Here is a 21,478-nt window from a genome sequence, read left to right on the forward strand (position 1 = left end):
CCCCGAGGCTCTGCTGTGCGAATTCACTGCCAGGATCACAGAGGAGCCTCAGGTGGGTGCCGAGCTCAACCCCAGCGACCTCAGACACACGACAAGTGCCGAGGGACGCTTTGCTTTGGGCTCTTAGGGGTGGAACGGCCCCAGCCCCATTCTCCAGCCTCGTTATCCCATCTCAGACACGCTCCCCATGCCGGGATCCTCCATCCATCCCGATCCCTCCTCTCCTCTCTCCGAACACGCCATCCCTGCTGCCTGCAGGGTGTCTGGGGGTGATTTTTGGCTGTGGAGAAGAAACGGGATTGCTCCTGCCAGGAGGGAATGGCAGGGAATGCCCGGAGCTGGCACTCAGGGTCCTGTGCATCCCATTCCTGCCGGGATACAGCTCCAGCAGTGTCCTGTGCATCCCATTATGGGATACAGCTCCAGCAGGGTCCTGTGCATCCCATTCCTGTCGGGATACAGCTCCAGCCTGGTCCTGCACATCCCATTCTGGGATACAGCTCCAGCCGGGTCCTGTACATCCCATTTCGGGATACAGATCCAGCAGGGTCCTGCACTGCCCATTCCTGCCGGGATACAGCTCCAGCAGGGTCCTGTACATCCCATTTCGGGATGCAGCTCCAGCCGGGTCCTGTACATCTCATTCCTGCCGGGATACAGCTCCAGCCGGGTGCTTCCCCTCTCCACATCCTCCTCCGTCGCTGTCAGGCTCTCGCAGCAATCCCTGGCACGCTGCTGGCTGGAATTTGTGTTTGTGAGGAATGTTCTGCACCAGCGAGCAGCTGCTGTGACAGAAGCGCCCAGCTCACAGCCCCCCATCGCTGGAACCTCCCTGCCCTCGCTGCCTTCTCCTCGCGGCTTCCCTGAAGCTCCAGTTTGGGGCTTTCACCTTCATTTGATGGAAGTTTTTGAGGGAATCTCTTTTCCTTTCAGTTTCAGGTTGGATTCACAGCGCCGCGTGCTCTGGGAGCTGTGGCAGGGGAGGTGTGGCAGCAGCGCTGAGCTGGGAGTGACACAGAAATGCTTGAGGGTGACATCTGTCCTCTCAGCACTGGAGACGGGTGAATATGGGAGTCAGAGCCACGCCAGAACCTGGGATTTGGGGAAAGAACATCAAAATGTCCCATTTCTGCAGGCAGCAGCAGGGGGAGGGCGATGGGCACTCACAGGGAGCTGAGGGGAGGGCAGGGCCACAGGAGCCAGGAGCCAGCCGGGATGTCACAGACCTGGGTGTCACACACAGATCTGGGTGTCACAAACAGCTCTGGGTGTCACACACAGCCCTGGGTGTCACACACAGATCTGGGTGTCACAAACAGCCCTGGGTGTCACACACAGCTCTGGGTGTCACACACAGCCCTGGGTGTCACACACAGCCCTGGGTGTCACACACAGCCCTGGGTGTCACACAGAGGCCTGGGTGTCACACACAGCCCTGGGTGTCACACAGAGGCCTGGGTGTCCCACACAGCCCTGGTGTCACCTCCTGCACGTCACACACAGCCCTGGGTGTCACACACAGCCCTGGGTGTCACACACACCCCTGGGTGTCACACACACCCCTGGGTGTCACACACACACAGCCCTGCGTGTCACACACAGATCTGGGTGTCACACACAGCCCTGGGTGTCACACACACACAGCCCTGGGTGTCACACAGAGCCCTGGGTGTCACACACACACAGCCCTGGGTGTCACCTCCTGCACATCAAACACAGCCCTGGGTGTCACACACAGCCCTGGGTGTCACACACAGCCCTGAGTGTCACCCCCTGCACATCACACACAGCCCTGTGTGTCACACACACACCTGGGTGTCACACACAGCCCTGAGTGTCACCCCCTGCACATCACACACAGCTCTGGGTGTCACCACCTGTAACCCCGGGCTCCCTTTTCTCCTCCTCCTGAGCCCTGCAGAGCCGAGGACTTAAATCCCCCTCAGATGCAGGTGACAAACGAGGTGACAAACCAGCTTCTCACCCCTTGTCACCAAGGGTGGCACCGTCCTGCAGAGCCACCCTGTCCCCTCTGTGTCTCTGTGCCTCTGTTTTGAACCCCCCACCTGCCCCAGTTCAGAGCCTGCTGCTTCAGCTGCTCTCGCTGAAGAGCCCCTGTGGGAGGTTTTACCCCTCTCCCAGGGCACTCAAACATCGCTGAGGGCCCCAGGGGGGCTGTCCTTGGACGGGTTAAAATGACCAGAGGAGATGGATCCTTCTAGAACATCCCTTCCTTCCACGGGGACTCGGATTTGACGCTCCTGCGGGGCTGTCTGGAAAACGTCTCCCCACTCCTCGAGGCGTCTCCCAGCCAGCCTGGCAGTTCTGAGATAAGAAATAACAGTCAGCAAGGAAAGGAAAAAGGGAAAAAGGAGTTCTGGCAGCAGCAGAACCGAGGAAGCCCAAATTCGGGTCTCCTGGGCAGATTCTTTGTGGAATATCCACGTCTGGAAAGAAGACCCTAAATGTTTCCTGCAGGAGGATTTTCCCCCACAGAACCAGGTTTCCCCTGCCCTTCCCCACCACCTTAAACCTCCCTCACATCCCCCAGATTTCGGCACCAATTACAAAAACTCTGCTGGCAGACAGGGCGCTGTGTGGAGGGAAGGCAAGGATTAATATAGCCGAGGATATAAGAAATTAATTACTTTCAGGCAGACAACGTTGGCACCTCCAGTCAGCCTGATTTATTTCCACGGCTGCTCTATTTTTGGCGAACCCAGAATGTTTGACTAAATATAAGACAACAAGGAGCCGGAACGGGTGGTGGAGCCGCTGCTAAATCCACGACCCGGAGGGGGTGAAAGCCCCGGGGCTGCGGGTGCCGGGCGGTCCCGGCTCTCAGGCATCCTCCAGGAGCCTGGAGGAGGAGCAGGAGGAGCCGCAGGAGGGAGCTGCCCTGGTTCGTGTGCGCGGCCGGGATCGCTGGGTGGTTGTTTGTGTGTTTGTGCTCTCTCCGTGCGCGGCTCCTGCCCGGGCCGGCGGGGCCGAGCGGGCTCCTTATCCCGGGGCTGCGGCGGGGAGGAGCCAGCGCCGCACGGAACCGAGAGCCGGCAGCGCTCCCGCACCGCGCCGGGACCCGCACCGCCCGCGGCTGGGCTCGGAGCGCTCTGCTCCGGTACCGGAACCGCTCCGGCTCCCCTGCTCCGGTACCGGCACCGGCTGGGCTCGGACCGCTCTGCTCCGGTACCGGCACCGGCTGGGCTCGGACCTCTCTGCTCCGGTACCGGCACCGCTCCGACTGCTCTGCTCCGGTACCGGCACCGCTCCGACTGCTCTGCTCCGGTACCGGCACCGGCTGGGCTCGGACCGCTCTGCTCCGGTACCGGCACCGGCACCGGCACCGCTACGACTGCTCTGCTCCGGTACCGGCTCAGCTACAATTTCCCCGGTACTGGCACCGCTCCAGCTCCCCTGCTCCGGTACCGTCACCGGCTGCGCTCGGACTGCTCTGCTCCGGTACCGGCACCGGCTCCGCTACAATTCCCCCGGCACCGACACCACTCCAACCCTTTTCCTGCTCCGGCACCGGCACCGCTCCAGATCTCCCGTGCTCCAGCCGCTCTCCGGTCCCGGTCCCGTTCCAGCCCCGCTCCGGTCCCGGTCCCGCTCCAGCCCCGCTCCGGTCCCGGTCCCGCTCCAGCCCCGCTCCGGTCCCGGTCCCGCTCCAGCCCCGCTCCGGTCCCGGTCCCGGTCCCGCTCCAGCCCCGCTCCGGTCCCGGTCCCGGTCCCGCTCCAGCTCCGCTCGCAGCCCGGCCCCGCTCCCGGAGCGGCTCCCGCAGCACCGCCCCCGCCGTGCCCCGCAGGAAGGAGGAAGGGACACGGCACAAGGACCGGAGACCTGCTCGGTACCGGTGAGTGCCGGGGTGACCCCGCCGGGCCCCGGGGACTCTGCCCGCCGCCCCAGCCCCCCCCGGCCGCCGACTTTGGGACCGGCGGGGCACAAAGTGGGAGGGGAGGGCTGAAGTTGGAGGTACGGGGAGGGCTCAGCTCCGTTTGTACCTTGGTGCTCCCCGGTGCGGGAGATTCCTGCGCGTGTTTGGCCCTAAACCTGCTTTAGGGAGCCCGGATCGAGCCCAGTACCGGGCTTTGAGGGGCACCCCGGGGTGGGTCCTGCTGTGAGGGGCCCGAGGGGTCCCTTCCAGTGTGGAATTGGCCGGAGGTGACAGCCAGGCTGTGTCCGGTGGCTCGGGGGAGGGGGGAGCCCGGCATTCCCCTGGCGCTGCAGTTTTTGGTGCCTGTCACAATCAGCCGCATCTCTCCAGCGCTGCCTGTTGCTGTGACAAGTTCCCGGGGGTGCGCCCCAAAATGTGCCCCCCTCCTTGTCCCCAGACAGCCCCTCGAGAGCTCGAAAAGCTTCAACAGCCTCGTTTCGCCCTGAAAACAACCCGGGCAGAGCGTTGTTGGCACAATGGTGGCATCGGCTGTGAGAGGAGGAGAGAATCAGGGTCAGGCCTGGGGCTGCTGGCGCTGGGTTTTGTGCAGCGCATCAAGGAAACGAGCGGCGCAATGTGATGTGTGATGCATGTGCCGGCCTCGGAGAAGGTGCCTGAAGGGGGAAAAGCTTTGAACAAGCATCAGGCAGAAAGTTGGAGCCTCTGGGTGAGGTCTGTGAAAGGGCAGGAGCCGTCAGACAGGGCCTTGCGAGGAATCGGGATTAATGAATTCCCTCCCCGGCGGTGTGGGGCGGGTTTGGGGCGGGGATGTGGGATGTGCCAACACGCGGGGCTGAGATGCGGTGGATGCAAGCAGAGTCCTGCTCTCCAGGCCCTGCCAGCACCTGTGGGTCAGGGGAGAGGTCGGGAAAAGCAGTTCCCATGATCCTGAAGAGATTCCCTGCAGGAATCTGGCCGTCAGGTAATGGACATGGGGTGAGATCTCAGTGTGGTGTGGAGCATCCTTCCCTCCCTTAGGAAAAGGTGGGAGGTGAAGTCCAAGAGTCCCAGAAGGAAGAGGCAGGAATGGGAGAACACCTGGCTCACCCCATCCATGGAATTTCCTCAGTGTGTGTGAGGCACCCAGCTCAGGGTTTGCTGATTTTCTGATCTTCTGTGCCTCACCAGAAGATTTCTGAGCAAGCTTTGGTGTCCCTGCTCCAGGCAGGGCTTGCAGATTTGTTCCCAGGTTCCCAGGCTTACTCACTCTGGAAAATACTGGTACCACATCCAAATGGGAGCAGTTAATAAATGAGTAGTGGAACAACCTCGCCAGCAATCCTGGGAGTTCCTCCTCTCTCATCCTGCTGGGATGGAGAGAAAGAGAGAAAAAAAATTACAACTAATCAGGGCTCTGGAGATCTCCCCCTGTCCATGGCCTTGCCACGGATTCTGCCTGGCCTTGGCCACGTCACCGCCGTGTCCCCACGTCTGAGTTCCCCCATCTGTTAACTCCTGACCTTGCTTTGTTCTCAGGGCTTTGCTGCCTGAGCTGTGCAGAGCTCTGGGGATGCTGGCAGGGATGGGAAGCACTGGAATCCTCATCTCCGTGCCCCTGTCACTGAAGCAGCTCTTTGTGGAGCCCTGAATGGGCCCTTCAGAGAGGCTGCGCTGGGGACACAGGGACAGAGGGAAGTGCTGGTGTCACACGTTCCTGGTCACAGGTGGCTCGAGTGCAGTTGGCTGCTTTTTATCGCCTTCCAGACGAGCTGCTTTAAGTCTGGAGCTGCCGCCTCTCTGTGCATTCCTTGCCAGCGTCACTTGTCCCCTGGGGACAGGCTGGGGCACAGAGGCTGCTGCAGGGGACAGCGTTTGCCTTCCCTCGCTGGCGCTGGCCCCAGAGCAGGCAGATGAGAGCATTTTGCACAGGGTAAAATGAGAGGCAAAACAGCTCAGGGAGCAGAGCTGAGCTTTGATCCCCCAGATCCGTGAGGATCCCCCTGTTCTCCCTGTCCTGGCTCAGGCAGAGCCCTGGGTGTCCCCTCACACCTGCATTAAAATATCCACATTTCAGTTTCTACTGACAACATCGGCCCCTTGGCCCGGCCTTCTGGAGAGAAGTGAGTGTTTGGTCAATCCCTGTAAACCCTGGGACATTCCTCTGGCTTCCACCGAGCTGAGGTTTGGGCCGAGAATCTCCAGAGAAGCCGGGATCTGTGTGTTTGGAGCCGTGTCCAAGAAGAGTAAGAGTTTCCAAAAGGGTTCAGTAGGAGCCTCCCAGATCCTCCTGCCATCCTCAGGGAAATTGAGGCAGCTTCTTCAGGCAGCAGGAGCGGGGGGCTTGGCTCAGCTCAGCTCAGCTCAGCTCAGAGGCCATCCCAAGGCTGGAGCGGGTTCTGCTCTGTGTAATCTCTGTGTGACAGCGCAAAGCTCAGCTCAGCTGGGCCGGGCTTGCTGTGTGACAGCGCAAAGCTCAGCTCAGCTGGGCCGGGCTTGCTGTGTGCAGGCAGGAGGGCGATGAGCGGGCTCTGTTGGAGCAGGGTGAACCCTGGCCAGGCAGAGCTTTGCCCTGCTGCCTCTGCTCTCCCCTAAAGCCTCGGGCTCCTCTGTTTATCCAGGGAAAGCTGACGGCAGGAAGCAGAATGTTGATGGATGTGGCCCAGATCCCAATCTGGTGAACAATTAACTTTGCAGAGCAGCTCTGTAATCAGCCCAGCATCTTTTGCCCTCTCCTCCCTCTGTGATCCCCAGCCCAGGGCTCTCTCCGAGGCAGAGTTCTGCCCTCAGCCAGGGCTGCTCATCCGCTGCTTCTTTGCTCTGTCTCTCCCAATCTCTGGCTCCTGTCTGTGCTCTGGCTGGAGGAGAAACTGCTGGGGGATTATTATTATTATTATTATTATTATTATTATTATTATTATTATTATTATTATTATTATTATTATTATTATTATTATTATCATCATCATCATCATCATCATCATCATCATCATCATCATCATCATCATCATTATTACCATCATCATTATAATTTATTTTAATTTTTAATATTATTATTATCATCATTATCATTATTATCATATCATTATCATCATTATCATTATAATTTATTTTAATTTTAATATCATTATTATCATTATTATCATTATTATAATATCATTATTATCATTATTATAATCATTATTATCATTGTTATCATTATTATAATAACCATTACTATCATTATTATCATTATTATCATTATTATCATTAATATTATCTGTGCTGCTGCCCCCTCTCATCTCTCTGTTCATCTTTCACCTCCCTCCCTCCCCTCAGCTCATTCCAGCCCCGCGTTCCCTCCTCTCCCGCTCTCCCTGATGTTTTTAGGGATGAGCTCCAAGCAGCCACCGCTGGATTTTCAATCCGGGAGTTTTTTTCCCGCTGGGCTCTTGTTGGAGCTCGGAGCAGGTGGAGGCAGGAGCGGTGGGAATTCTCGGGAAGCAGGAGGATGCTCCAGGTGGAGCGGTGGGAATGTTCGGGAAGCAGGAGGATGCTCCAGGTGGAAGCAGGAGCAGTGGGAATGTGGCTCGGGAAGCAGGAGGATGCTCCAGGTGGAGGCAGGAGCAGCAGGAATATTCGGAAAGCAGGAGGATGCTCCAGGAGGATGCAGGAGCAGCAGGAATGCTCTGGAAGCAGGAGGATGCTCCAGGTGGAGCAGTGGGAATGCTCGGGAAGCAGGAGGATGCTCCAGGTGGAGGCAGGAGCAGTGGGAATGTTCGGAAAGCAGGAGGATGCTCCAGGTGGAAGCAGGAGCAGTGGGAATGATCGGGAAGCAGGAGGATGCTCCAGGTGGAGGCAGGAGCAGTGGGAATGTTCGGGAAGCAGGAGGATGCTCCAGGAAGAGGCAGGAGCAGTGGGAACGTGGCTCTGGAAGTAGGAGAAGCTCCAGGTGGAGGCAGGAGCAGCAGGAATGATCGGGAAGCAGGAGGATGCTCCAGGAAGAGGCAGGAGCAGTGGGAATGATCGGGAAGCAGGAGGATGCTCCAGGAAGAGGCAGGAGCAGTGGGAATGAGGCTCGGGAAGCAGGAGGATGCTCCAGGTGGAGCAGTGGGAATATTCGGGAAGCAGGAGGATGCTCCAGGTGGAAGCAGGAGCAGTGGGAATGTTGTGCAAGCAGGAGGATGCTCCAGGAAGAGGCAGGAGCAGTGGGAATGTGGCTCGGGAAGCAGGAGGATGCTCCAGGTGGAGCAGTGGGAATTCTCGGGAAGCAGGAGGATGCTCCAGGTGGAGCGGTGGGAATGTTGTGGAAGCAGGAGGATGCTCCAGGTGGGGCAGCAGCAGTGGGAATGTTCGGGAAGCAGGAGGATGCTCCAGGTGGAGAGGTGGGAATTCTCGGGAGGCAGGAGGATGCTCCAGGAGGATGCAGGAGCAGCAGGAATATTCGGGAAGCAGGAGGATGCTCCACGTGGAGGCAGGAGCAGTGGGAATGTTGTGGAAGCAGGAGGATGCTCCAGGTGGAGCAGTGGGAATGCTCGGGAAGCAGGAGGATGCTCCAGGTGGAGCAGTGGGAATTCTCGGGAAGCAGGAGGATGCTCCAGGTGGAGCGGTGGGAATTCTTGGGAGGCAGGAGGATGCTCCAGGTGGAGGCAGGAGCAGCAGGAATGTTCAGGAGGCAGGAGGATGCTCCAGGTGGAGGCAGGAGCAGTGGGAATGTTCGGGAAGCAGGAGGATGCTCCAGGTGGAGGCAGGAGCAGCGGGAATGTGGCTCGGGAAGCAGGAGGATGTTCCAGGAAGAGGCAGGAGCGGTGGGAATGCTCGGGAAGCAGGAGGATTCTCCAGGTGGGGCAGGAGCAGTGGGAGTGTGGCTCTGGAAGCAGGAGGATGCTCCAGGTGGGGCAGGAGCAGCGGGAATGTTGTGGAAGCAGGAGGATGCTCCAGGTGGGGCAGTGGCTCCAGCCATTGGATCCTGCTCCGGGAATTCTGCCTTTGCTCGTGGCTTTTCCTCCCAGTTTTTGGTGGCTTTTCCTCCCGGTTTTTGGTGGCTTTTCCTCCCGGTTTTTGGTGGCTTTTCCTCCCGGTTTTTGGTGGCTTTTCCTCCCGGTTTTTGGTGGCTTTTCCTCCCGGTTTTTGGTGACCCTGCCACCCCCGGGGTTCTGGGGCAAAAACAACGCGGGGAGCGTTCACAGGGGGATGTTTGAGCTGCTGCTGATTTTTGGGATCCAGGAGAAGCTGGGATGGGACATTTTGGGGTTCTCAGTTCCCTTTCCTCCCCCTGGCTGGGTTTAAACCAGAGATTTAAAATTCCTCATTTCTCACCGTGACCCCTCCACCCCTGGGGCCTGCAGGCCCCACCACAACAAAAACCATCAATTAATGATTCATTCAAAATTCCCAATCATTCATTGAAAATTCCCAATCCAGAGCTGCCAGAGCCCTGTCACCTCTGCTGGGACACCTGGATCACCTGGGCTGCTGCAGAGAGGGGGAAAAAAAGGGTTGGAATCGCTTCCCTTTCCTGAGCAGGGAAGGGAGAGCTCCTGTGGCCACCTGGAAGGTCACTGCTAATGGAAACGCTCTAATTTGTGACATTTTCAGTTAATTATTTTGCTAGTTTTTAATTTTTTTAATTTTTTTTTTCCTTTATTAATTTTATTGATGACGCCCAAATGTTCCAGCCTTGCTCCGCCCTCATCATCTTCATTTATCAGCTGGGAAAATGAGATATGGAATTTATTTATTTTATTTTATTTTATTTTATTTTATTTTATTTTATTTTATTTTATTTTATTTTATTTTATTTTATTTTATTTTATTTTATTTTATTTTATTTTATTTTATTTTATTTTATTTTATTTTATTTTATTTTATTTTATTTTATTTTATTTTATTTATTCCTGGCATTAGGAAAATCCCACATTACTGACATCTCTGAATCCCAAACCTGAGGCCCAAAACTCTCTCCAGGATGTGCTGATCTGAACCAAACAGCTCCTGTCTCGCTGTGCTCTGCGCTTTATGATTTTAATTCATCTTTTAGGCACTTTTTCAGTGTTTTTATTACTGAACCCTCTCTGTGAACCCTCTCCCTCTCTTTCTTCCCCAATCCCTGAAATCCTCAGCCATTTCCTTGAAAACAACCCAAATTTTCCCAGCTGGAGTGGGGCAGGGCACTGGCTCTGACCGGTTTTTTGTGGTGATTTTGCCTTCAATCGCCCCATTTAAAAGGAGAGGCTGCTGAAGCCGACAGTAAACACCGAAACCTCGGAAGAAATCAAAATGTGCCTTTTTTGGGAAGCAGGGAAACATTCCCAGAGTTCCATTTATTTCTGCTCTTTCTCCATTTTGATTTCAATGTTATTTTTTTTTCCTATTTAATTATCTGGGCAGCATTAACGTCACTCAGGGGTTGGGATTCCTGATCCTGGGGGGGGGAATTTATCCTCAAAACACCCCCCAGCTTTTCCCTCTCTCCTGTTGCTCCCAGCACTTCCCACTCTTGGAGCCGTGGCTTTTTTTAGTTGCTCAATCTGACAAGGTTTGCGAGCAGTTCTGCACTCGGGAACACGCACAGGAATATAAATTCAGCACTTTGGGGGTTTATTTTTCCCCCTGCATGGAACATCACCTGGAGCTCGGATTTGTGCTGTCTGTGGCTGGAATTTCTGGGTGGAATTTGAGGTTGGAGGTTTATGGGCCAAGCCTGTGCTGGAGCAAATGTGGATAAAGAGGAGATCTCAGGAACTGAGGATTCGGTCCTGATCCAGTAGATCCATAAACAGCAGAACCAAGGGATGGTCCTGGTGTGCCTGGGGATGAGGAGGAGGACTCTGAGGACTCTGAGGAGGAGGAGGAGGCAGAACTGAGGTTTTGTTTGTGGCCAGACACTGGTTTGTGTCTCTAAAATGCAGGGAGAGGCTCTGTGTGCCCAAAGCGCTCCTTGAATTTATCAAATCACCCAACACCCCCCTCACAGCCTCCCTCGCACGTCCTGCCCGAGCTGGGGCTCCTGAAAGCCCTGGGAGCAGCAGGAGCAGCAGGAGCTGTCCCCTCATTGTCCTGTCATTGTCCCATCATTGTCCCATCATTGTCCTGTCATTGTCCCATCTCTGTCCCATCATTGTCCTGTCATTGTCCCATCCCTGTCCCATCATTGTCCCATCATTGTCCCGTCATTGTTCTGTCATTGTCCCATCCCTGTCCCATCCCTGTCCCATCTCTGTCCCATCTTCATCCCCTCATTGTTCTGTCATTGTCCCATCTCTGTCCTGTCATTGTCCCATCATTGTCCCATCCCTGTCCCATCATTGTCCCATCATTGTCCCTGTCCTGTCATTGTCCTGTCATTGTCCTGTCATTGTCCCATCCTCATCCCATCCCTGTCCCATCCCTATCCCATCATGGTCCCATCCCTTCCTGTCATTGTCCTGTCATTGTCCCATCATTGTCCTGTCATTGTCCCATCCCCATCCCATGGATCCCATCCCATCCCATGGATCCCATCCGATCCCATGGATCCCATCCCATCCCATCCCATCCCATCCCATCCCATCCCATCCCATCCCATCCCATCCCATGGATCCCATCCCATCCCATCCCATGGATCCCATCCCATCCCATCCCATCCCATCCCATCCCATGGATCCCATCCCATCCCATCCCATCCCATCCCATCCCATCCCATCCCATCCCATCCCATCCCATCCCATCCCATCCCATCCCATCCCATGGATCCCATCCCATGGATCCCATCCCATCCCATGGATCCCATCCCATCCCATCCCATCCCATCCCATCCCATCCCATCCCATCCCATCCCATCCCATCCCATCCCATCCCATCCCATCCCATCTCCCCATGTCTGTCCTGTCCCCTGCCTGTGCCGCTCTGGGTCCCCCCAAATCCCATCTGCAGCCACACAGGGACAGGCAGAGCCTCTTCCCCGCGGAATCTTCCGGAAAAACCCCAGCGGGGACATTTTAATTCCAGCAGAGCATCCCAGGGGGAAGCAGCATTTTCATCAATTACCACCAGCAGCACGTGCGCCGTGTAAGCGCTTAATCCCTCCCAATCCCCCCCGATTAACGATTAACGATTAATTGCGCCGCTAATTGCGCTATCACAGCGCGGCAGGCCCGGCCGGCCGCACCAGTGCCGAGCCACGCCGCAACTGGGAGCACTGGGAGGCCGGCACAGCTCATCCCAAATCCCTCGGGGATTATAACCCTGCCTCATCCTCGGATTCCCTTATCAGCCGTGGGGCAGGAGAGGAGGATTGGATGCGCCTGGAGCGGCCCTGCTCGGTGTTGTCCCATTTTTAGGGTGGGTTTTTCCCTCATTCCGGTGAAAACCACATGGAAATTCCTCTCTGTTTGGATTTGGGATGGGGGGAAAGGACAATATTTGAATTTATTCCCGTTATTTTACATTTTTTGGCGCCTCTCTCCCCCTGAGCCCATCCAGAGCCCAGCCAGGAGTTTTCCTGGGGGAGATCCCTGTTTCCCTCTCTTTATCTCGCTCTGGGCTCTGTTATCTCTCCAAGGCTTGTGCAGGAACCAGCCTGGCTCGTCAAGGACACTTGTCAAGGCTTCCAAAGCACTGAGAAAAACAAAAAAAATTAAAATATCCTAGAAAAGGGATTAATTAACGATTTTCCAAGCCCACCAATTAATTTATTCTGTCTGCCAGGGTGACACCGCGGCTTTGAGGACACGGGGCTGGCCTTGGCTGGGTGGCACAAATGACATTTACAGTTTAACGAGGAGCAAGGTTTATCCAAACACTCCCTGCTCGCTTCCCAGACCGGCCTGAAACGTTTCCCCTCCAGGGAAGGGATCAGAGCTTGGCAGGAAAAATCTGTTTATTGGATCTCTCTCCCTATCCCGGTGCCTTTTTCTTAATTTGGGAATGAAATGGGAGATAATTCCAATGAGGAGGAGACGTAAAAGTGGATTTTTAGTCGAAGGTTTTCAGGGGGGGGTTGTGGAAAGATTTTTAGAGAAGTTTATTTTAAGGGTGAGTATTTTTCATAAGTTTTAGGAAATTAGTTTAATTGATTAAAAGCACTAATTAAGAGGAAAAGTGGTGATGTAATATTTTTTTTTTAAGTTAAGGGTTTTTTTTTTGTGAGTCTTTTTTTGGTGTTAAATGGATTTTGTCTATGAAAATGTATTTTTAAATGTTCTCGATTTTGGTAGTTTGGAATAATTAAGATAGCATGGGATATATTTTATTATTTTAATATATATAGAATATAACATATTTTATATATATATATAATTATATTATTATATATATTATATATATATTATTTTTATATATATAATTATATTATTATATTATATATATATTATATATATATAAAGTTTAATAGAAAGATAAATAGGAGATAAAAATAAAGTAAAATACACAGATCTGGCATTCAGCAAAGAGAGAACACCTTATTAATGTGAAAAATGAGGTTCACATTTTTTTATATATAGAATTTTAAAGTTTAATAGAAAGACAAATAGGAGATAAAAATAAAATATACAGATATGGCCTGGTGTCTCTGCATTCAGCGAAGAGAAAACACTTTACTAATGTAAAAAAACGAGATTCACATTTTTTTTTATATAGATTTTTAAAAGTTTAATAGAAAGACAAATAGGAGATAAAAATAAAGTAAAATACACAGATCTGGCCGGGTGTCTCTGCATTCAGCAAAGAGGGAATAATTAATAATAATTATTAATAATTATTAATAACATTTTATAATTGATAATTAACAATAATTATTAATAACACCCTTAATAATGTGAAAAACCAGATTCACATATTGTTTTAATATAGAATTTAAAAAGTTTTATAGAAAGACGATTAGGAGATAAAAATAAAATATTTTTATTTTATTTTTAACAAATACAGCCAGGTGTCTCTGCAGTCACCTCACTAACAAAGGATTGTCCCTTAAAAACAGAACCCTACTACAAATCTATAAATTCTCATCCATATTCAGACATTCTTCTTTGATTATCTTTTCAATCTTTGGGTTGTATAAACAAAAAGTAGTTTGTGCTTTAATATCATGTTATAGCCTAATATGTATTTATATTATACCACTATTTTTAAAATTTTTATCAACAACAGAAATAGACAAAACTGTATTAATTAAATTATATCAATTTAAAATACAACAAAGTTTTCTAACCTTATAACATCCATTATAATATTTGTAAAATTTTGTAAAAATTTTGCAAATATTATAATTATTATATTTATATTTATATAATTTAATATAATAATATAATATAAATAATAATATAATATAATAATACAAATATAATTTATATATTATATATTATATATTGCATATTATATATTATATATTATATACTATATATTATATATTATGTATTATATATTATATATCATATATTATATATTATCATCTATTATCTATTATCTATTATCTATTATCTATTGTCTATTATCTATTATCTATTATATAATATATAATAGATAATATATAATAGATAATATATAATATATCATGCATAATATATAATATATAATATAATTATATTTAATATAATAAATGTTATTATAATATAATATGTAATATAATATAATATAAAATTATATAATTTTATATAATTTAAATAATATAATATATTATTTATATTAATATAATATAAAATATATTCTATTTTATATATAATATAATATAATATAATATAATGTAATGTAATGTAATGTAATGTAATGTAATGTAATGTAATATAATATAATATAATATAATATAATATAATATAATATAATATAATATAATATAATATAATATAATATAATATAATATAATATAATATAATATAATATAATATAATATAATATAATATAATATAATATAATATAATATAATATAATATAATATAATATAATATAATATACAGATAATTTAATCTGCATCCTCTGAATCCTGGGAATTGAGGCTGAGGATGCTGAAGGGAGCAGGGAAGCGCTGGCAGGGCAGGGACGATGCCAGCCCTGAGCTCCCTGGGGTGGCCACAGTGGCCAGCAGTGGCCCCGCTGCTGCTGCAGCTGAAGGCTGAAGGCTTCTCCCAGCTTTGGGAATAAATTCCCAGTGTTCTGAGCCGCTGGAATAAAGGCTGGGATTGCGGTGCCTTGCTCAGAGCTGCCCTGAGCTCAGCAGGAGCAGAGAAAAGCGAAATATCCCGGGGCAGAACAAAGATCCTTTGTGCGCTCCCGTTACTGGGCGCCTTGTCAGCTCCAAAGCGGGGTGGGAATGTTCATCCAGCTGCTCTTCCTCCCATCCCTGCACCCAGATCAGGTTGGAATCTCATCCCTGGAAGTGTCCAAGGGCAGCTTGGAGCAGCCTGGGGTGGTGGGAGGTGTCCCTGCCCATGGGAATGGGGTGAGTTTAAAATCGCTCCCAATTCATTCCTGTGAATCCATCCTTTGAAGGAGTTTTCCATGGATTCACCTTCCCCAGGCTGTCCCCGGGTGCTCCTGGCTCTCAGAGCGTGGCTTTGCCTGTGCCGCTGTCTCCTCGGAAGGAATTCCCGGCTGGAATTCTGCAGAGGAGGGGTGGGAGCGCGGCTGTGCCGGCTGCTGGACGCGCCCAGCCAGGGTCGCACATCCCGAGGGAATTCAAACCGAGGTGGAGAGGGAGGAGGATGCGATGCCATCATTCCTGATTTATCCCTGTGACATTCCGAGGAGTGGGAGCCGGCCTCAGGCATTTCCTGGGAGATCATTTGTCCTCCCGAGGCTCCAAAGGGAGGACAGAGGTGTCCTCATCACATTTCTGCGTTTGCTGTGACCGTGGAAGGCAGGGCCAGGAATTTCAGGGTGAGGATGGATTTGGGATCCCAGGCTCTCTTCCCAATCATTCCCAGGATGATGGGAACGCTCCAGGACTGCTGGAGATGGATGGTGCTCCCTTCCCTGCGGGATTTTGGCCGGGAAGGGGCGATCTCAGGCCCTGAGGTGAATGTGGAGGGGGCAGAGGTGGCCTTGCTGTGTCCCCTCATCACTCAGCCCTCGGGAAGGGAAATTCCTGCTCTGGGAATTCTTCCTGAGAGGATTCTGCAGCTCCTCACTGCAGGATGGATCCTCTCGGGCTGTGCTCCACTGCATCCTCCTGGGGAGGGAGTTGGTGACACCAGGGAGGATTTATCCCAATTTATCCCAATTTATCCCAATTATTTATCCCAATTTATCCAAATTTATCCTTTGGTGATCAGGGTTGGTCCCTGGCAGAATTCCCAGCTGCCACAGAAAATTCAGCCTCACCCCTGCTGTGATTTTTGACCAATTTCCCTCCCAGTCCCCAGAGCAGCCTGGAATCTCTCCCCAACCCCCTCCAGACATTCCCGAGGACCTCAGGCTGGTCCCACAAAGGAAATCCGGAGCAGAGGAGGAATCCGGGGGGTGCTGAGCTCCTGTTTGCCCAAGGAGAAGTTGGAATTTCTCCCATCTCAGGCAGCTTTTCCCTGCTCCCTCTCCATGGGGAGAACCTCAGAGGTCCCTGGGGCTGTGCTGGGGATTTTCTGCTGCCTCTGGCTCCGTGTCCAGGCCCTGTGAGGAGGAACACGTATTCCATTTTCCCCGGAGCCACCCACAGCCTCGCAGGGTTGCCGTGTTTGCTGAGCAAATAAAAGCTCCACGAGGAGCAGAATTCCCCCGTTTCTCCCGGCCTGGCAGGAGGGAATCGATGCCACCTAATAGGCAGGAGAGTGAAGTGCTGAATTGGGCTGTTCAGTTTGCCTTGTAAACACAACTGCTGATCTCTCTGGGGATTAATAAAAAACACAAAATGAACAGGTTAAAAGAGAGAAACTTTTCCCTCCGAGCCTTCCTCTCTTTTAGCTGGGAAATGAGGGCAGGAGTCTGGTGAAATGTTAAGGAAAAAAATCAGAATTTATCATTTTTGAGAGGCAATAGCTGGTGCTGGGGAGCTCTGCTTCCAAACCCTGCTGGAGGAGGGAGGGGACAGTTCTGTACTCTGCTGATGCCCAGAACACCTGCCTCGGGAATTCCAGAGCAGGGAAGCTCTAGGAAAGCAGGAGAGATCCATTCCCAGCCGGAATTCCTGCAGGAACAATTCCCGAGGAACGGTGAAGGTGATTTCTGGTCACAGCCTGGAAGGCAGTGTTTAAATGATGGATAACTCCTTGTCTGGATCCCTTGAGGAGTTTTCCTGCTGGGATTCAGCTCTGGGGCTCTCTGAAGTGTTTTAGCCGGGTATTTACTCTCCTGCCCTGTTCCAGTAAACCCTGCTGCCTTTAATCCTGGCCTTTGGCCGGGTTCCAAGCCGGGTGATTTCATTTTTGCCTGAATTCCTCCCTGCCGTGTGAAACTGCTCCTTCCCTTCGTGTTCCTGCCTGCTGTTAATTACCCATGGCCGGCAGCATCCAGGGATTGCTGCCGCTCCTGCCAGGCTGGAAAACCAAAAGTGATGTCACAGCTTTCCTTAAACAAGTGTCACTTTCTCCCCGAGAGTCAAAAAATGCCATCGCTGCCTTTAGGACACTGAGGGAAAAAAAAACAAACAAAAAAAACAAAAACAAAAAAAAACACCCCAAAAATGCCACAAAATAAACCAAAAAGCGGTCGCCAGGAATTCTTCCTTTGAGATCCCTGCCCGGGGAAAGCAGCTGTAAAAAGAAATGTCTTTCTCCCGTAAGGAATGCGGCTGGAGGGTGGGTGAGGCTCCTGGAAACCCGGGGTGATGTGGGGCACCCCACATTACCCAGCCCGACCCTACACTCCCCCTGGAACCCCACATTTCCTGACCCTACATTGCTCCTGGAACCCCACATTTCCTGACCCTACACTCCCCCTGGAACCCCACATTTCCTGACCCTACACTCCCCCTGGAACCCCACATTTCCTGACCCTACATTCCCCCTGGAACCCCACATTTCCTGACCCTACATTCCCCCTGGAACCCCACATTTCCTGACCCTACATTCCCCCTGGAACCCCACATTTCCTGACCCTACACTCCCCCTGGAACCCCACATTTCCTGACCCTACATTGCTCCTGGAACCCCACATTTCCTGCCCCTACACTCCCCCTGGAACCCCACATTTCCTGACCCTACATTGCTCCTGGAACCCCACATTTCCTGACCCTACATTCCCCCTGGAACCCCGCATTTCCTGACCCTACACTCCCCCTGGAACCCCACATTTCCTGACCCTACACTCCCCCTGGAACCCCACATTTCCTGACCCTACATTGCTCCTGGAACCCCACATTTCCTGACCCTACACTCCCCCTGGAACCCCACATTTCCTGACCCTACACTCCCCCTGGAACCCCACATTTCCTGACCCTACACTCCCCCTGGAACCCCACATTTCCTGACCCTACACTCCCCCTGGAACCCCACATTTCCTGACCCTACACTCCCCCTGGAACCCCACATTTCCTGACCCTACACTCCCCCTGGAATGTTGTGGGTGATTTGCTTCCAGGAACGCAGAAAATCCCAGCTTTGGGCTGGGATCCATACGGGACAGGGCGAATTCCTGCCGGGGAAGGAGAATTCCTCTGGGGAGGAGCGGAGGGCTGGGGATAAGGACAATCCCATAAATCCCATCTGATCAAGGCTTTAACGCCAACCCCCAGCAGCAGATCCCGAGCAGGTCCAGGTGTAGCTGGAAAAATGAGCCCAGGGATGTGGGAGCAGGAGCAGGGAGCAGCTCGGGCGTGGCACGAGAGGCTGCAGCCATCCCGGGGATATTTTTACCCCTATCCCAGTTCCTCTCCTCTCCCAGGTTTATATTTAGCAGCCTGGAGCTGCTGGCATTCCTGTAGGAAGCGAGAGGTGGGGGAAGGACTGGGATTTGTGGAGCTGCTGATTCCCTGCAAAGCATCCTCAGCTTTTTGGGGTGGTGGGGAAGGGAGATGGAGAGACCACCTCTCATTTTCCTCATTCATCTTTCCCGTTCCCTGCATCTTTCTTGATCCAGAATTGATCCTGATCATGGATCGGCTGGGTGGGGGGGCTGGCAGAGCAGGAATTGCTCAGCCCAGCGATCCCAGTGGGATTCCTTCCCTTCCAGTCCTGATTATCCCATTCCAGTCCCTGCCAGGCTGGGACTCTGTCACCAGAGCAGGACCAGGAATTCTCTTCTTTCATCCACCCATCTCTAAATCTCCTTCGGAGCCCAGAGCATCCCCGGTGCCACCTCTTTATTGCATCCAAGCACGTTCCTGCAGTGCTGGGAAAACATTCCAGCGTCTGAGGCTGGAGTGGAGGTGTCTAAAACCCTCCCTCCTCCCTCCCCACCCCCGGCAAAGCCCCCCAGCCCTGCCTCCTTCAGCCTCGGCAATCCGCGGCGTGGAAGGTGAGCGCTGGGCGGGGGAGTTCCCGGGATTGAGGTGAATTCCCGGGATTTTCAGGGGATCCAGCCGCTGCAGGGTGCCGTGGCCTGGCAGGAGCCCAAGAGGAGTTTTTCCGTCGCTGACGGATAATCTGCTGAGCTTTCAGATGCAGGGAGCCGCCGTTGTCCTGGAGACGGGAATGCCGCATCAGTCTGGAATGCTGCCGTCACCCTTGGGTGGTGCTGAGGGGCCTGGGGGGGCTCTGGGGACACAGGAGGAAGGGGCCGAGCTGCTCCAGGGGGCCGGGATGTGCGGGAAAGAGCCGCTCCCTGTGGGATAAAACATCCCCGGGAAGTTCTGGGACCTGTTGGGTGCCAAGGGGTGACTGCGCTCCTCAGATGGGCTTGGGGAGGTGAGGGCAGCGTTAAACCCAGGGCTGTTCATGGAAAATCCCCTGGTGGGGAGCTGGGAGTGCCCAGAGGATGAGGATGCAGGAGGAGCATCTCCACATTCCTGGGGTTGGGAAGAGGAGAGGGACAGACCCCAAGTCCCTCAGGCCTGAGGCTGGAAGGGCAGAGCTGTGGCTGGATTGGGGAGGGACAGTGATGTCCCATCCCTGGAAATGTCCATGACCAGCTTGGACAGGGCCTGGAGCAACCTGGGATAATGGAAGGTGTCCCTGCCTGGGATGAGATGATTCCCAAGCTCCCTCCGACCCAAACCGGTCTGGAATTCTGGGATTTCCAGGTCTGTAAATCCAGGGAGCGCTGGATCCGTGCTGGATCCGTGCTGGATCCATGCAGGGCAGGAGGAATTGCAGCAGGGCTGGAGCCCAAACCCTGCAAAGGCAGCACTTCCAGCCTTGATCCCATCAAAGCTTGATCCCATCATCCCTGCAGAGCCTGGGAAGAGCCAGAGCAGGAAGGTGAAGCTGCATCCAGGGAGAGCTCCCATGGCTCAGCCCCAGCCCGCTCACCCCGTGCCCCTGGGGCGTTTTCTTCCTTTCAGGGTTTTATTGCTTTAATCAGATCTTTAATCACATCTAATCGCGGTTAAGGCGATTCTGACGCCCAGCAGGACGAGTCAGAGGGAGCCTGGGATGGAGCTGGGATGGAGCTGGGAGCTGGGATGGAGCTGGGATGGAGCTGGGATGGAGCTGGGATGGAGCTGGGATGGAGCTGGGATGGAGCTGGGATGGAACTGGGAGCTCAGAGCATCTCCTGGGGCTGGAATTTAGGGGGGATCCCCCTGTCCCTGGGTCCCCACTCTGCACTTTGCTGCTGCCTCGGGAAGTCTTTGCTCGGCTCAGGACACTGCCAGCCCCAAGAGCAGCAGCTGTGGGGTGGAAATTTGGGTCAGGATGGTGCCAACCCCAAAAGCAGCAGCTCTGAGGTGGAAATTTGGGTTGGGATGGTGCCAACCCCAAAGATCTGGAGCTGTGGGGTGGAAATTTGGGTCAGGACATTGTCAACCCCAAAAGCAGCAGCTGTGGGGTGGAAATTCGGGTCAGGATGGTTCCAACCCCAAAGAGCTGGAGCTGGGGGGTGGAAATTCGGGTCAGGATGGTTCCAACCCCAAAGAGCTGGAGCTGGGGGGTGGAAATTCGGGTCAGGATGGTTCCAACCCCAAAGAGCTGGAGCTGTGGGCCCATCCTGGTGTTGCCCAGCCCTCTGAGCCCGCTGGCCCTTTCCCCGCAGGGCTCTGCCACCCCTGGCAGCGCGAGGGAAGATGAACAAGATGAAAAACTTCAAGAGGAGGTTTTCACTCTCGGTGCCGCGCACGGAGACCATCGAGGAGTCGCTGACGGAGTTCACGGAGCAGTTCAACCAGCTCAACAACCAGAGGAACGAAGGTGAGGAGCCCCTGGGTCCCTGGGGTGGCTCAGGACCATCTGGGGTGGGTGAAAGCCTCTCCCCAGCCCTTCTCGGGGTGTGTGGAAAGCGTCTGCTCCTTGTTGCGTGTTGCTTTCCCCGTTCTCTGCCCGTGGGGGTGGATAACACCTCCTCATTAAAGCTGAGGAGAGATTTATCCTCGCCCGAGGAAAGCCTGATGGGAGGGAAAGGAATTTGCACAAAAACTGGAGCTGTGGTTAAGGTGGAGAGGGGGAACATGTGGGATCTCCTCCTGCCTCCCCAAAAGAGGGGGGTGACCCCTCTGGGGGCTCCAGGGTGTTCCCCCAAGCCAAAGGGACTCTTCTCTGTCCCAGACCAGCCTTTGCTCCTCTCTGCCGGTTGGTTTTCGACATCCCAGGGACATTGAGGGTTAAAGGCCTGCCTGAGCCCCCGGAGCA

The 21,478-nt window shown here is 52.6% G+C and overlaps 1 protein-coding gene across 2 annotated transcripts in view; it reads left to right on the forward strand.

Annotated features, from left to right (window-relative positions):
• Nucleotides 1–3,452: 3,452 nt before the first annotated feature.
• The window catches only part of CDK18 (cyclin dependent kinase 18), a 32,986-nt gene continuing 14,960 nt past the window's right edge, over nt 3,453–21,478 (forward strand). The window contains exons 1-2 of one of the 2 annotated variants that reach the window (XM_058856084.1): nt 3,453–3,854; nt 20,886–21,040. In XM_058856084.1, the coding sequence (XP_058712067.1) occupies nt 20,917–21,040 (124 nt within the window). In that variant the 5' untranslated portion in view covers nt 3,453–3,854; nt 20,886–20,916. Of the gene's footprint in view, nt 3,974–20,885; nt 21,041–21,478 lie in introns of both variants that reach the window. The other variant, XM_058856083.1, reaches the window with a different exon arrangement.

Source organism: Poecile atricapillus, chromosome 23, assembly GCF_030490865.1.
Source record: "Poecile atricapillus isolate bPoeAtr1 chromosome 23, bPoeAtr1.hap1, whole genome shotgun sequence".
Taxonomy (NCBI): Eukaryota; Metazoa; Chordata; class Aves; order Passeriformes; family Paridae; genus Poecile; species Poecile atricapillus.